Genomic DNA, 12514 nt, shown 5'->3' on the forward strand with positions numbered 1-12514 from the left:
TCTTTTTTAGTTTATTTAGATTTTTAGATTTTTTAGTTTTTTTATTAGTTTTTAGTTTTTTTTTCTTTTTAGTTTTTTTGTAGTTTTTACCTTCTTTTTAGTTTTGTTAATTTTTTTTTTTACTTATGTCCTGGTCGTCATTTATACTCCCTATGTCCCGGTGCTTTGTTGATTGCTAATCGAACATTCCTTTTGTCCTGGTCGCTTTCTCTTTGAGTGTCGTCATTTATTTTTTTCTTTTTTAGTTCTTTTAGTTTTTACCTTTTTTAGTTTTTTTTAGTTTTTTAGATGAAAATTTTTTTTAGTTTTTTCCTTTTTTTCTTTTTAGTTTTTTATTGGTTTTTACCTTTATGTTAGCTTATTTTTCAGTTTTTTCCTTTTTTTATTAGTTTTTAGTTTTTTTGTAGTTTTTGCCTTTTTTTAGTTTTTTCAGTTTTTTATTGGTTTTTACCTTTATTTTAGCTTATTTTTCAGTTTTTTCCTTTTTTTTATTTTTTTTTAGTTTTTAGTTTTTTTAGTTTTTTACCTTTTTTTAGTTTTTTTAGTTTTTTTAGTTTTTTAGCTTTTTTATTTTTTTTATTAGTTTTTAGTTTTTTTTGTAGTTTTTGCCTTTTTTTTAGTTTTTTTAGTTTTTTAGCTTTTTTATTAGTTTTTAGTTTTTTTTGTAGTTTTTGCCTTTTTTTAGTTTGACAACTTATTTTTATATATATAGATAGTTTTTTTTTTTTACTTATGTCCTGGTCGTCATTTATACTCCCTGTGTCCCGGTGCTTTGTTGATTGCTAATCGAACATTCCTTTTGTCCTGGTCGCTTTCTCTTTGAGTGTCGTCATTTATTAGTTTTTTCCTTTTTTTCTTTTTAGTTTTTTATTGGTTTTTACCTTTATTTCTTTTTTTAGTTTTTTTTAGTTTTTTAGCTTTTTTATTTTTTTTATTAGTTTTTAGTTTTTTTGTAGTTTTTGCCTTTTTTTTAGTTTTTTTAGTTTTTTAGCTTTTTTATTAGTTTTTAGTTTTTTTTGTAGTTTTTGCCTTTTTTTAGTTTTTTTAGTTTTTTAGCTTTTTTATTTTTTTTATTAGTTTTTAGTTTTTTTTGTAGTTTTTGCCTTTTTTTTCTCTTTGAGTGTCGTCATTTATTAGTTTTTTCCTTTTTTTTTAGTTTTTTATTGGTTTTTACCTTTATTTTAGCTTATTTTTCAGTTTTTTCCTTTTTTTTAGTTTTTTTTATTTTTTATTTTTTTTAGTTTTTTACCTTTTTTTAGTTTTTTTAGTTTTTTAGCTTTTTTACTTTTTTTATTAGTTTTTAGTTTTTTTTGTAGTTTTTGCCTTTTTTTAGTTTTTTCAGTTTTTTTTTTAGTTTTTTATTGGTTTTTACCTTTATAGTTTTTTTAGTTTTTTAGCTTTTTTATTTTTTTTATTAGTTTTTAGTTTTTTTTGTAGTTTTTGCCTTTTTTTAGTTTTTTCAGTTTTGACGTCACCTGATCCAGTTTTTTCAGGTGACGTCACCTGACACATCCATCCATCCATCCACAGACAACTTATTTTTATATATATAGATAGTAGTATGCGCAGTTGGCAAAATTCTGTTAATAAACGAAAATTTTGCTAAAATTTTGCCTGAAAATTTTTGGGAGACATAGGGTAAAGGGTGCCGGCAAAAATATACAGGGGGGTCAAACGCCAAAATATCAGTGGTAGTTGGGTGGCAGGGAGCATATTTCAGGTATATTTTTGGTAGGAAAAATTTTATTTCTAAATACTTTTAGGAAAAAACTTTCAAATAAAAAGAGCAATTCAAGTGCATGTAAAATGAAACAAAACACAGTAAATCTTAAACGACAAGAATGTCTGGTAAAGGGATAGATTTATTTCATCAATAATATATTTAATTATATTGCATTTAATCTTGAAAGAAAATCAGACTCAAACCGAAATTACAGAAAGATTCATTACTTTGGTAGATTATAACAGATGTAGCCTTGTCTTGATGCAATTTTCTACGCCTTAGAGTAGTTTACTGAAGGAGTAGAGATACTCAAAATTCATCCTGCCTGCATAGATACCACGTTTTGATTTTATAACGGCCAAGTAAATGTACCTCTTTCAAAACAGGACAATTCCCCCTCGAACTTAAATCTCTTTTATATTCAGACATTAAAGAAGTAGATTAGCGAAAGAAAAACAGAATTTAAACTTACGACCCAGCTGTCAAATTGACCCTCTTTGTTTTTATTGTCCTATTCAACTAAATAAATTGAACAGGTTCAAAAAAATTTCGTCATAGGAGAAGCTTATCGAATAGTTTGTGATAAAGAAATCTGGAAGTAAAAAGTAACTTGGAACAATATTCACCAAAACTAAAAATGGAATTCTAATGAAAATTGCTACACCGGCAGTACTGGCTTTTAATGCTGATTCTTAATATATAAATTCTTTCAGTTTATTGTTATCCACTCGAAACGAAAAATCTGAGAAAATTTGCCTGATTTTTGAAAAAAAGGGAAAACCCCCCAAAAAAGCAAGCGATCTAATTGAAAATCCCTTTATTAGATATATCAAATCAGTAAACCCTATCATAGAGGTTTCAAGTTCCAATTTTCAAAGTGTGGAATTTTGATTCTTTTTTTTCAGAAGAAACATAATTGATGCACGTTTATTTGTTTTGTTTTTTCCCCTGGGGGGATTGTATCAAACCGAAGGTCCAAGGCAATTTTGAGATAACGATTTCCTTAAGAATGGTCAAAAGGTCCAATAAATGTGCCCTGGGGTTGAGACGATCCTCGAGGCCCCTGGGACAAGGGCCATAAAATCTACAAATCGCCCATTTCCTAAACATAGATTTTATAATGGAAAGGGGAGTGGAATGTTTGATCCTGGGCATCTGATTATCTTGAAACTTTCGGGAGTTAATCTCCGAGTCGAAAAGATTCCAATTTTTGTTTTGGATAGGGGAGGGGTTAGGGACTCGTAAATGGGTAGAAACGATTTTGTTCCTGATTAGTTGTTTTGGGAGCTAGCTCTTATCGATTATTTGCTTTAGGAAATCTCCCAAACTTTCCCAATAGTATACTATGAAAACCAAAAGCTTAACTGAGTAAACTAAACGACAGTGTGCTCCTGAATCTTCAAATAATTTATAATATTGATATTAAACTTTCTGGGAGTATTGGAAAGAAGGTGTTGAGTGGAATTTGAATTTATTTTGGGGGGAGGGGGCAGAGGTAAAACAAGAGGCCTTGCATGTTACGTGCATCCAGTTAATCTAAATACCATATCTGCAATATCTTGGAACGGCTCGGGGAACGGATTTGAAATTTCAGGTACTCTTGAGCAAAGTAAGGGAGGAGAGTGGAGCAAGGGCATTCAAACTTAGTATTGGGAGGAGGGAGAAGGAGATAAACATTTTCTGTCTTTAATTCAGGGGATAATAACCTTGTGTGCTATAAGCTTGTGTGAAACTTATGTTTTATGCATGATTAAATAGCGAGATGAATTAGAAATACAGTATGTGTTGTCTGGTTGTCAAAATTGTGTGTCTGTAACATCTCAGGAACAGCCTAAGGTATAAACTTGAAACTTTTAGGAAGTGTTGAGGAGAGGGGTAGTAAACTAAATCAAAAGGCAGAGCATTAACTCAAATAACTCAAACAAATGTCCCCCCAGCTGAAATTTATTTTCTTCAAAAATCTTGGTAAAACCAAGGTAAACCTGCTGAATTCAAGCATCCACAGGGACCAATCAGTTTTTTTTCGTACCGGTATATCTTTTGCTTTCATGGTGCTATATGGCTCTTTTTTCAGTTTTCACCGTCATTTTCGCTTGATTTGGAAAACTGGCTCCAACTTTGCCTCCCTCCCATAGATGCACGTAGCTTCTTCTATAAGGGGGGGGGGGGGGCAACCGATTGTGTGATAATGGGTGGGGGGCTGAAGTTATATTGACAGTTCAAAAAATCTTAGACAGCAAGTCCTATCATACCTATGAAACCTTTATTAATAATTAATCACCAACAATCATAAGTCATCAATAAGCTTCAGCATTATTGTTCTTTGATTAGAAATAAATCTTTCCAAGACATTATGGATAATTGCTTCTTGTTTGAATTTTATTTTGTCATTCCAGCTGTTTATTTCCTGCTTTTTAGCCATCTACCTTTTTTCAACTACTTTTTCAACCATCTGCTTTTTCAGCCATATCTAGTGTAAATTTGAAGTTCTAGGGGGAGCTGCTCCCCCCTCCGTACGCCCATGCCCCTTCCCGAGGGCTTTGAGGGAATTACGCCATTGGGGGGCTAAGGGGCCTGGAAATGAGTCGAAAGTCTTTTTGTTCTTAATTAGTAGTATTTCGAGTGAGCTCTGACGAACTGTTCTGTCCTGGATTCAACATACGTACCTGAATAAATCAAAAGATCCTACGTGTACCCCATTTTCAATATATTTACAAAATCTCGAGAGTAGCTGAAGTGATTGAGTTGAAACTTTGAGAGAGTATTGTAGGGTACGAGGGTCAAATGGGTTTACAATTTTGATTTGGGGAGGGAGGCAAAGGTAAATCAAAAGACATGCTATATGTATTCAGATCGTCAAAATAGCGTGTCTTTGGTCCAATCCATACGAACACAACTCTTTTACAATATAAGCTGCTATGAGACTTATAATTTGAGCTTGGTTAAGTACAGGATAGATCAAAGACACTGCATGCTGCCAGGTCGTCAAAATCGTGTATATGCAATATCTTGGAATAAGGAGCATGAAGCTGAAACTTTTAGGGAATGTTTAGTGGAAGGGGGAAATTAACGCTGAACTACGACCTGAGGGAATTGTAGAGCTAAATCAAAAGACACCATTAGCATCCAGGTTACCAAAATACCGTATCTACACTATTCCGGGAACGGAAGGTATTTACCTGAACGAACATCAGATGCCAACTTCTCAAAGGACAAGGATCGTTGTATTAAGGAATAATCGTCAATAACGTTTACAATGACAGGTCTAGGAAACCATGGCCTTGCAAGTTTAGGATGTCCAAACGTAGTCTCTGTGGCAGTTGTCTCCAGAACTGGTCCAGCTCGTTGACCTCTAAGAGAACCTGACAAAACAAAGAAATTATGAAAAGTGTCACGAAATTAACTAAAAATGAAAATTTAACACTTATGAAGATTGCTGAGGAATCGTTCAAAGTAAACAGAAATCTATTGAAAATGACAGCTAATGAGGCTTCAATTGCTGTACATTCAGTTTTCAGGTGCTTTGGCTATTAGTTGGTGATGTCACTACTACTACTAACAACACGCTCCAGCACGAAGGCCCCTCTGAGGCCAACACAGATGAGCACTCCACCTCCATCCCAATCCATTCAAAGCCTCCATTTTTATACCCTCCCAAACAGTTCTATTTTTCAATAAAAACTTCCTTTTGACCTCCTTCTACCCCATCGGGGGACAACTTGCTTTTCGTTCGGCCCGAGATGGCTGGCCAAAAAGGACAATCTTTGGCACTCGGTCATCCTTCATTCCCAGAACGTGTCATACCTATCTCAGGTATCTGAACTATAGTCCTAGAAAGTTTGAATAGAACCACATTTTTCGTACAGCTTATTGCCCGCAATACTGTTAATCAGGCGGGGATACCCTCTGAAATCACTGGTGATATCTCTTTGATATCTTGTCGGCGAAAACTCTTTGAAATTTCCTTAGAGTTGCCTTGATACATGCCCTTCAACAACAGTGAACATGTAGGGAGGGAGGGAAGTTTTGTTTTTGCAAGAAACGGAATTATTTTTGGATCATTACAGTATTATATATGGTAAGAAGCCCCATTTGTCGCCTTCCTCGAGAAATTTAGTTGCCTCTGTTTTATGCGTATCTGCCAAATACTGACCTTCTCCTAGGTTTTTCTTAATCCCAGCCCATCCCTTAATAAGCTCTTACAAGAAGTAACTTCACTCATATCTAATCTTATTTTGAGATCCAGGATGAATTTGTGACTTGCTTGTCTTTTAATATACTTTTCCCTCTTGATGTCTACTAAAAAAAACAAAAAAACACGAATGCCATGCATAGTTCGCCATTCCTATGAATTCATGTTATTGAAATTTCTATAGCCGTTCCATGAAACGTATTGATATCTAGATAAGTTTGTTAGTTGAAATGAACAAGGATTGGGTCTCGATTTCTTAGCTATCTCAATATTCCTTTAAAGGGACTTATTATTTTCCTCAAATATCCTCCACTGTAGAATGGCCTGGTCCCCCAACCTTTTCCAGAAAGCATATCCTATTTATATTTTGACTAAGGGTGTCTGGAGTCAGGGCAAATCGAGGAGGGCCACTCTCAAGTATTTTTCGGGGACCGTCATTCCGGTTTTTTCTTTTTTTTTACTCTTTTTTTAATTAAGTTGTCAAGTCGGTAAATTATTGGCGTCCTTTTCACATTGCCCCCCCCCCCCCAAGATCTTGCTCTAGACCCACCTATGTCTGGAGACACACCCTCTTCAAAACTATTTAGCTAAAAGAAAGCTTAGTATTTATAATAGGTTGTTAGGAGCACCAAAGGGTGGCCCATATTTTAAAATCATATACCACCAAGGGGTGCGTGTCACGCTCGGTGGAAGTGTGACATGGTTGGTGCGAATTTTTGCGTGCACAGTAGCAATAGGCTTGGTGTGGCTGAATTTTACCATGTTTGGGGTAGCAAGTATCGCTCTTAAGATGTAAACCAGGTAGTGGACAGTGAGTGACCCCCAAAGTAAGAAAATACACTGACATTACTTATCATAATCTTGAGAAACGTAAATCTTTGCATAATTCTGTACACCCAAATATGAACCTGTTTCCGCAACACCTTATCTTCAGAAACATGCAACTTTTCCGAAGCGTGATAAAAGTCACATATTTTAATATTTAAAAACTTTGAATCTAATCAAAAACCAGCATAATAAGAAAGAAGTGTTTTGACAGATGGTCTCAAAATTAATATTGATGTAAAACTTCCTCTTCTTTCAAAGAAATAGATGTTGTTCTCCGACTTTTTAGGGGGGTGGCCCAATAAATGAGCCACCACCTAGGCTAATTTACTTCATATGAGCTATCCAACAACTATAATCAGCCGATATACGGAATTTTCTATCGGTAGTACGGAGAGGGCTCGAAGAAACCAAAAAAAAAAAACGAGTTCGAACCTAAACCCTTAGTGTAAGCATATACTGGACACTCTGTCTAATTACTCCATATCCTTTTGCCAGAGTTAAATTGAACAATAAATTTTCTTCCAATTTTTTCGTTCCATTTAAGCTATTATTTCATCTTAAGGATCTTACCAGGCACATCCTTAGGAATTTATTCCATGTTGCCCTTTACAGTTTTTTTTCTATTAATCTAGGCAATATCCCCCAAAAATGTGACACCTCCATCTGTTTCACGCAATCTGAAAGGACTTTTTAGTCAAATCAAACCAGCTGACTTATGGTTATACCGGGAATAGACTCCTTCAAGTGGTGCTTGACCCTAAAACTAACCTTAACGATTAAAAAGTGTTATGTTGCAAGTTTTGCTTGCAGCCCATTAAATTTTGCTCATTTTGAAGCTCGACCTAACTGAACAAAAACGTAAACAAGATGAATCGATTTAAGAAATTTAAAAAAAAAGGTACTAATAGCTGGTAAAAGGTAAATAATCAAGAGAAGCAGAGAGTTGAGACTTACCCAGGTATCATCATCAATGATATCATACCCAACCTCTGATTCTGGAGTAGAATCATTATCTGATATTATTACCTGTTCAGAATCAGTTTTCACTTTTAGCTCTGACCCTTCGCCCTTTTCACCAGATTGGGCACTTCTCTTTTCAAGTCACCAACTTAATAACCTTCTTTAAAGTAAATGAGTCAGTCTTTACAAACCGTCTTTATATCTTCATATAATTTCTACTATATCTTTTTAAATAATTTACCCCCACACACCATTAGGAATTCGATTCCACGGTGGCCTGTACACATGATATAATTGATCTTATGCCATCACATCACAGGATTGCCACCGGAAGAGGAAAAAACATTTTAGTGATTTTTTGGTTGATCTAGTGATTTTCTATAACAGTCTACTGATTTATGTGCTGATTTAGTGATATTTTTTTTTGTTCAGACAATATAAAAAATCACTAAAAATATTGATAATTCACTAGGGGTGACAACCCTGCATCAGCTTAGTGCATTCTATAGTGCACATTCTATATCAAATAGTTCGTGGTAACGAACAGTAGGTAAGGAGCGACCCGGCTCAATATAACATGACCCCCCACAGACCCTGGAGAAAGGTCTAAGTTTTTGCCCATTGTTTACAAATAGTATTTGTATAGTATTAGTATTTTAGGAAGTATGTGCACATTTTGGGGGTTGGGAAGGGAGAGGACAAATTTTTACTGGGGACTTTGAACGAGGAAAATTTTCCAGGGGCTGAACTTTTCGGGGGAAATTGTATACTGGAGGAATTTTCCAGAATCCCTGAACGAAATTTCTTTATATTTCTTGCTCTCTCTTTATTGACTAAATTTTACAAGTGGAGGTTTTAAGGGTAATTATCCGGGGTAAATTTTCACCCAGGTTGAATTGTCCAGGTGATAGTTTCATGGGGAGGGGGATTTTTCCGTGGAGATCGAGCCAGATTTCCTGGCATTGCTTAAAAACGATCAGAAATTAAAGAAAAAAACACTTTTTTCAACTGAAAATAAGGAGCAATATTAAAACTTAAAACGAACAGAAATTATTACGTATACGAGGGGGTTGCCCCCTCCTCAACACCTCACTCTTTCCTCTAAATTTCAAATTTTGTCGTAATTTTTGAAAACGGCTCCTGAAACACATAGGTCGTTTAATTACAACAATAAGTGACTTTTTTTTTAAATACCGAAAAACTTTAGCATGAAGAGTGAGGTGTTGAGAAGGGTGCAACTCCCTCGTATACGTAATAATTTCTGTTCGCTTTTAAGTTTTAATATTACTCCTTACTTTCAGTTGAATTTTTTTTTTATTTAATGATAATTGCACCGGTAGCTGGAACCTAGTAAAGAGCAAACAGATCATAGTAACCAGAAGTTTAAAAATGTGTTCAGTGAAAAAAAATCGCCATCTGTCACTGATTCAGGAATGGTATTAAATAAAAAATAGTTTTTTTTAACTTAAAGTAAGGAGCGACATTAAAACTTAAAACGAACAGAAATTACTCCGTGTATGAAAGGGGCTGTTCCCTTCTCAACGGCCCGCTCTTTATGCTAAAGTTTGATTCTTTCTCTCAATTCTACTTTATTAAACAGTAAAAAACTTTAGCGTAGAGAGCAGGGCGTTGAGAAGGGAACATCCCCTTTCATTAACGGAGTAATTTCTGTTCGTTTTAAGTTTTAGTGTCGCTCCCTATTTTCAGTTAAAAAAAAACTTTTTTTTATTTAATTTTTGAACGTTTTTGAATTAATGCATGTTTGATTTTGGCTCTCCGCACGTAAATTATTAAAATGAAATTTGTATATTAATTCTTTTTTTCGCTAAATGGCTTTCTCTTAGTTTTGATCAGACGATTTTGAGAAATAAAGGGTGGGGAAGGAGGCCTAGTTGCCCTCCAACTTTCCGGTTACTTAAAAAGGCAACTAGAACTGTTAGTTTTTAAAGAAAATTTTTATTAGTAAAAAATATACGTAACTTAAGGATTAACTTATATATTTTTTTCAACAAACAAACTTATTTTTTATTTACTCAATAAACTTATATTAAGATTTTTATTGTGTTTTTATTATGTTTGTAATTATGTATATTATGTTTTTTTATTATATTTTTTATTATACATTTTTTAATATTTTTATGATGTATATGAGGGGGTTTGTCCCCTCATTAATGTCTCGCTCTTTACACTAAAGCTTAAGTTTTGTCCCAATTCTTTAAGAATGACCCTGAATCAGAAAGACCGTAGAATAAATAGTTGAAATGACTAAAAATACTTTAGCATAAAGAGCGAGGTTATTAGGAGTAGAAGAACCCATCATATGCATAATAATCTCTGTTCGTTTTAAGTTTTAATGCTACTCATTACTTTCAATTGAAAAAACTTTTTCATGTTTATTTTTTCATTGTTTTTTTTTTTTTTTATAATAATGGTAGAGAATCCTGCGCCCTCTTCATTGAATTTCTCTTTCCCAAGACATATTCCTCCAAGAAAAGATCCTCCCACATAGCCCCCTCCCCTCACCCCCCCACCAAACAAAAATCCCCCTGAAAACGTCTGTACACTTCCCAATAACCATTACTGTATGTAAACACTGGTCAAAGTTTGTAACTTGCTGATCCTCCCCCGGGGATTGTGGGGGAGTAAGTCATCCCCAAAGACATAGTTATAACGATTTTCGACTATGATGAACGAAATGGCCATCTCAAAATTTTGATCCGTTAACTTCGGGAAAAAATGAGCGTGGGAGGGGGCCTAGGTGCCCTCCAATTTTTTTGTCACTAAAAAGGGCACTAGAGCTTTTGATTTCCGTTAGAATGAGTCTTCTTGCGACATTCTAGGACCGCTTGGTCGATAAGATGACCACTGGGGAAAAAAACAAAACAAAAAACAAATAAACACGCACCCGTGATCGGTCTTCTGGCCAAAAAAAAATACGAGGTTCCACATTTTTGTAGATAGGAGCTTGCGACTTTTGCAATAGAGTTCTCTGATACGCCGAATTCGATGGTGTGATTTTTGTTAAGAGTCTATGACTTTTAGGGGGTGTTTCCCCATGTTATCCAGAATCAGGCAAATTTTCTCCTTCTGTCTCCTCTGTCTTTTCTCCTTCTGTCTCTCTTTTTTTTTTTTTTTTTTTTTTTTTTTTTTTTTTTTTTTGTGTTTGTGCTGTTGCATTGGTGATTTCTCTTTTCATGATATTTAAAATCAGAATGAAAATTCGATTCTTTAGATGTATCTTTTAGTATCAAAATTCCGTTTTTTATAGTTTTGTTTACTATTGAGCTGGGTCGGTCCTTACTACAGTTCGTTACTATGAACTGTTTGATGATCTAGGCATAAAGCAAGTAGTTCGAGAAGCAATTGAAATCAGACTTAAGATTAATTTTTAAAAGTAAGTAAAGAGTGAAATTGAAACTTAAAACGAACAGAAATTATTTCTTTGCAGTCTGTCTAACATATATCAATAAAACTAGTAAAAAAAAACTAATTATATTTCCCTATGTTTGTAGGGCTATAGGAAATTAGCGCTCTACTGAAGACACAAAATACAGGAGTTTAGGTACAGTTTAAGTAAACCGATTAAGGACAATTTTTACAGTACAAAAATAAAGCATTTTAGGATTGTTGCTTAATATTTCTTTTGTTTAATTTGGTAACACTTCTGCGCAATGATTCAGTCCAATGAATGGCTCTCGTTTTGGTTCTGAAAAGGACATGCTATGATTAGTTTGTAGACAAGTTCAAAGTTAAACCATCTTGATAGTATTAGGATTTATGGACCAGCTTTAAAATTTTTAAAGCTTGAACTTTTAAATTTTTTAAAATGAATGGCTCTCGTTTTGGTTCTGAAAAGGACATGCTGTGATTAGTTTGTAGACAAGTTCAAAGTTAAACCATCTTGATAGTATTAGGACTATGGACCAGCTTTAAAATTTTTATCATAACTTGAAATTCTTTGTTGTAGAGGGAAATTACCGAATTTCCAGAGTTCATGTTATGGCTTATTTGGTCTTCATTTTGAGTAATATTAAAGCGTATTTCTTACAATTCAAGATTGTTTATTGCTCGCCAGTAGTTTTACAGCTGGAGAAACCAATATGTTACTTGGTAAACCAATCCAATATTTCTATATGCTGTTCAGTGACTTGCAGTTATTAAAAAATATTTTTATGCCTATGCTTTAAAGACAATTTTAATTGTATACTGAGAGTTACTGATATCAGAGCTGGTGTAAGACTATGAAAAGCTTTATAGATTAGTTTGTTGTTGTCAGGCTACGTACTAATTTTACTAATAAATTAACTAATAAATCACAGGCTACGTACTGATTTTTTAACTAATAAATCAACATTCATGTTTTTTATGCTTGGTTTCTGTCTTTTCAGTCAAGCGCTATTTTTCTATAGCCCTACAAATATAGAGAAATATAATTAGCTGTTTTTTTTGTACTAGTTTTATTGATCTATGTTGGATAGACTGTGAAGCAATATTTATTGTTCGTTTTAAGTTTCAACTTCGCTCTTTACTTCCCTTAAAAAAGCTTTATTTTTTAAATTAATTAATATATAGGGAACTAGACATGGTTACCTCTTAGTTTTGTTGGAGCCGAAGCTGCATATCCAATCAGAATAAGCCAATAAATAAATATTATCTTTCTCTTATTCAAAACCATTTTAGACTGATATTTATCATTTCTCATTCTGCTCTGTTTAAAATAACCTTGCATACACTATAAAACGCCTTGAGGTTTTTAGTTTGGGGAAACCAACAAGACATCTACTTCATCTATCACCCTTAGTCCCTAGAGA

At 33.9% G+C, this 12514-nt stretch overlaps 1 protein-coding gene across 1 annotated transcript in view; it reads right to left on the reverse strand.

Annotated features, from left to right (window-relative positions):
- Positions 1–12378, reverse strand: part of LOC136038116 (AP2/ERF domain-containing protein PFD0985w-like) — a 32719-nt gene extending 20341 nt beyond the window's left edge. The window contains exons 1-2 of the mRNA XM_065721136.1: positions 12294–12378; positions 4903–5085 (exon numbers count right to left, since the gene is read on the reverse strand). Of these exons, the coding sequence (XP_065577208.1) occupies positions 4903–5085; positions 12294–12378 (268 nt within the window). The remainder of the gene's footprint in view (positions 1–4902; positions 5086–12293) is intronic.
- Between the last annotated feature and the right edge of the window lie 136 nt (positions 12379–12514).

The sequence above is a fragment of the Artemia franciscana genome, chromosome 17 (genome assembly GCF_032884065.1).
Source record: "Artemia franciscana chromosome 17, ASM3288406v1, whole genome shotgun sequence".
Taxonomy (NCBI): Eukaryota; Metazoa; Arthropoda; class Branchiopoda; order Anostraca; family Artemiidae; genus Artemia; species Artemia franciscana.